Consider the following 4,503-nt stretch of genomic DNA (forward strand, 5'->3'; position numbering starts at 1 on the left):
GAGCCGAGGCACTTTTTTCTTTTTTTAATTGAGACAGAGTGTCAGTCTGTCACCCTCGGTAGAGTGCTGTGGCATTATAGCTCACAGCAACCTCAAACTCTTGTGTTTAAACAATTCTCTTGCCTCAGCCTCCTTAGTAGCTGGGATTGCAGGCACCCACCACAATGCCTGGCTATTTTTTTGTTTAGCAGGCCCAGACTGGGTTCGAACCTACCCGCCCCAGAGCATGTGGCTGGCACCCTAACCACTGAGCTATGGGTGCCCAGCTGAGTGAGGCATTTTTTGGTATTGATTTTAATGATCAGAGACTATAGTGATTAGGACTAAATTAAGGTTGGACTTGAGAAATCTTCAATTTTGTGTTTATTAATCAGATTTAAAAGCATGTTTAACATGTGGTTGTTTTGACAAGTCAGCTCTCCCTCCATGGACCTGTAACGAAAAAATGAAAGGGGGCAAAATTATGGTTCAGTGTCAGAGAGCTGACCTTTTAGAGCAGTGGTTCTCAACCTTCCTAATGCTGTGGCCCTTTAATACAGTTCCTATGAGTCTTGACCCATAGGTTGAGAACCGCTGTTTTAGAGGCTGAGAGTAGGTGTAGGTGTAGGTGTGAACTATGGGAGAAATAAAATCCTCCCACTTAATAAAGGGATGAACCTTGTCAACAATCAGAAGCCCTCTGGGACCCTCTACCACCATCACTACCATTGTTGATACTGCCCTGTTCTAGGCTGGTGTTCACCTGCTCCTTTCTCTGTGCTTTAACCTTCTTCTTATCCCTCTAGTACCTAGTACCTTCTTGCCTCCCTCCCTCCCATCCCTGACCCCCAAGACCTGAATCCATCCATCTTGATCTTGTTATGCTAGTTTTCCTATATCATGTCCCTTTCTACCCCAGGCCCAGAAGCTGGTCCACAGTTCACCCCTTTTCTTCATTTCTGCTTTTTAGTGAGTGACCACTAGTGTTTGTTAACAAATGTGATTGGACCATGAAGTGGTTTAACACAGGCTGAGGCATGAAGAACCATTCATGTAGGCTTAAAAGATTTCAGGCAGTTGGCAAGTAAGAATTCTAAATAAAAATTGAAACTACCACCTGTATTTTTTCAGGCCGTTGATGCTCACTGCCATCAGCTGCATCCTCCCTATGGCACTGGTAAGTGTGGGAAGGGCTGGTGACAGTTTTGGTGGGCTGCTGGATTTCTTTTTTCTGGGGGAAAAAAAATCTATGTGCAAGCTATGTCGTTGAATTGTCCCTTAGGACTGGACAGCTTAAACAAGCTATAGGATACTAAAAAGATAAAGAAGAAACTGATCATGTTCATGGATTTCCTTGGGGAACTGTTGTCAGGAGCAGAGGTTATTCAGTGTGTGCCTTGACCCTTAAAATGAGTATGTTCTATGTATTATTTTGAATATGAAACATCTACTGTCCAAGTGCTTTGGGATGTCAAGTAGTAACTTTTAAATTTCCTGAAACTCTTTAACATATTTTTCCTGAAGATAAGATATTGGCTCTGTACTAAAAAGGGTCCTGAATATTGTAGTTGCTTAGTGTTTCCTTCAGTAGCAGGATTTATCTGCCTCTGGTATTTTAAGTTCTTTGTGGTAGGGAACTCAAATTGTTGTTCCACTGATTGATTTAAAATTTTGGTAGATACTTACTTGAATATGGAGAGAAGGGAGGAAATAAATTTGTGGATTTGTGGCTGTCATTTACTAACAAACTTCAGGTGGACTTGAGATTTGTGATTTGAAAAATGATTTCACTACAATCTACTTTCTGCTTAGGGACCTAGTGGAGAAAGTATACACTGCATAAAGATGAAATAGAGTGGGGCAGCAAGTCATAGAATTGCTGGCATAAGACCACTACCAAATTGTTATTGGAGTCACCCAAAACTTGTAGCTGTCTTCTAGTAGTGAGTGGGTCAGAGGGCACGGAAATTGAGAAGTTTTATCTCTTACTAAAGTAGTCTCTATTCTAAGCTGCCAGTTTGATTTAATTTCCTAGTTTCTAAAGCCCTCAAATTGTAGAAGAAAATGGCTTCAGAACATTTGATGAAATGCTGAGGTTGTAGATTTGTGCTCTGCCGTGTCAGGAACTGCCTGTTAGTAATAGTGGCTAAAGCATTCATACACACTTTATTACATCTCTTTGAGGAAATCTTAGCATCATCGCTCCATGTCCTAGATATCTCCCTGGCCCCCTGCTTTTGAAGAAGGCATAGAATAGTGTGACACACATTTACTGTTATTTAAAAAACAGAAAAAGGAACTTTACTTCTAAGCAACTGTCTACTTAGGTATCTATGCACAGTGTAACCAAGTGGTAACTATTGAACATGTTTGAGGGCCTATGTTAGACAGATGTCCTTCAAATTTCTGTGACAAAATGTAGATGGTAACAGATGTTTGCTAGGAGCTTTGGAAAAATACCAGAATCTAAATCCTCTTGCCATGCATGAAGCTGAATGCTTCTTGAAATAAAAATATGGAAACCATGTGAGGGTGTTGAGATTGTAAATGCAGTCTTCCATAAAAATACAGAAACCTATGGGTCAGTGTTTTTCAACCTTTTTTTACCTCACAGCACACTTGAACCTATAGTTAAACTTTCGCAGCATACTTAAATTATATTGATCAAAAAAAAAAAAAGTGAGAAAAGAATATTCTTACTATGCTTTGAACTTCTTTGGGAAATAATTTAATTAATGATCTTTAAAAATCTTTGTGGCAGAGGGCAGCGCCTGTGGCTCAAAGGAGTAGGGCACCGGCCCCATATGTTGGAGGTGGCGGGTTCAAACCCAGCCCCAGTGAAAAAACTGGAAAAAAAAAATCTTTGTGGCAAGGCTAGGCACAATGGCTTATACCTGTAATCCTAATACTCTGGAAGGCCAAGGCAAGTGGATGGCTTAACCTTAGGAGTTCGAGACCAGCCTAAGGAAGACCCCATCTCTAAAAGTAGCTGGGTGTTGTGACAGGTGCCTGTAGTCCTAGCTCCTTGGGAGGCTGAGGCAAGAGGATTGCTTGAGCCCAAGAGTTTGAGGTTGCTGTGAGCTATGATGCCATAGCTCTCCACTGAGGGTGACTAAGTAAGACTCTTGTCTCAAAATTTAAAAAAAAAAAAAATTCTTGGCTCGGTGCCTGTGGCTCAACTGCTAGGGTGACAGCCACATACACTGCAGCTGGCAAGTTCGAATCTAGCCCGGGTCAGCCAAACAACAATGACAACTACAACCAAAAACAAATCGCTGGGTGTTGTGGTGGGTGCCTGTAGTCCCAGGTTGGGACTTGGGAGGCTGAGGCAAGAGAATCACTTAAGCCCAAGAGTGTGAGGTTTCTGTAAGCTGTGACAACACAGCACTCTACACAGGGTGACATAGTGAGACTGTCTCAAAAAAAAAAAAAAATTCCTAGTAGACCTTAGATGCCCTCTCATGGCACACCAGTTTAAAGTCACTGCTGTAGGTTATGAAGAGCATGTCTAGGGTAAATGACAACCAAAAGGAGAAAGTTCCCCACCAGTGTCTGACCCATTATAGTGCAGGTTTGGAGGGTATACGGAAAGAAGAAAGAAAGGTTGGGAATATGGGCTGCTTTTGGCTTCTGCTCTGACCCCATCTTTGACCCTGTGATAGCCTTCTGTGGACTATCCAGAAACTTGAGGGCTCCCGTCACTCTTGGATGAACTTTATACTTACCCCCTTTTCACACTTGTTCAGTCTTCCTTCTTTTCCCTGTTCATTAAAATGAGAGGGGACTTTGTGGATTATGTTCACCCATTGTGGTGCAGGGATGTGTGAATAGAATTGCTCAAAGAAAAGCCAGGGAATGAGAAGAGGGCAGCCCTGAGAGCTTGCCTCTTGAGCAGCCATGTGTAAGGATCTGGTAGACTGGGGGCAGAGCTCCAATGGAATACAAAGAAACCTTCCTCAGGGAGATGGGGAAAGAGCCAGAGAGTGTTGTGAAGTAACTAGCATTGTAGACCCATGTGGAAATGATACTTTATACTAAGATTAACAGTATATAATCAGTTAACTTTTGGTTAAAACTATCTTAAAACTGTAAAGGGGGCTTGGCACCCGTAGGTCACTGGTTAGGGCGCCAGCCACATACACTGGGGCTAGTGCGTTGGAATCCAGTCTGGGCCTACTAAACAACAATGACAACAACAAGAAAAAATAGCCAGGTATTGGGTGGTGCCTGTGGCTCAGTGAGTAGGGTGCCGGCCCCATATACTGAGGGTGGCAGGTTCAAACCCCGTCCTGGCCAACTGCAAAAAAAAAAAATAGCCAGGTATTGTGGCAGGTGCCTGTAGTCACCTAGGACCAAGAGCTGGAGGTTGCTGTGAGCTGTGACGTCACAGCAATCTACCAAGGGTGACAAAGTGAGACTCTTATCTCTTTTTTTTTTTTTTTTGAGACGGAGCCTCAAGCTATCCCCCTGGGTAGAGTGCCATGGCATCACGCTCATAGCAACCTCCAACTCCTGGGCTCAAGC

The 4,503-nt window shown here is 42.9% G+C and overlaps 1 protein-coding gene across 4 annotated transcripts in view; it reads left to right on the forward strand.

Moving 5' to 3' along the window:
* Positions 1-4,503, forward strand: part of ARIH2 (ariadne RBR E3 ubiquitin protein ligase 2) — a 67,600-nt gene that overhangs the window by 25,228 nt on the left and 37,869 nt on the right. The window contains exon 2 of one of the 4 annotated variants that reach the window (XM_012811931.2): positions 1,111-1,156. The exons of the other annotated variants lie outside the window; for them this stretch is intronic. Within the exon in view, the coding sequence (XP_012667385.1) occupies positions 1,118-1,156 (39 nt within the window). The 5' untranslated portion in view covers positions 1,111-1,117. The remainder of the gene's footprint in view (positions 1-1,110; positions 1,157-4,503) is intronic. 4 annotated transcript variants of the gene reach the window in all.

This window comes from Otolemur garnettii, unplaced genomic scaffold (assembly GCF_000181295.1).
Source record: "Otolemur garnettii isolate 467f Iridium unplaced genomic scaffold, OtoGar3 scaffold00179, whole genome shotgun sequence".
Taxonomy (NCBI): domain Eukaryota; kingdom Metazoa; phylum Chordata; class Mammalia; order Primates; family Galagidae; genus Otolemur; species Otolemur garnettii.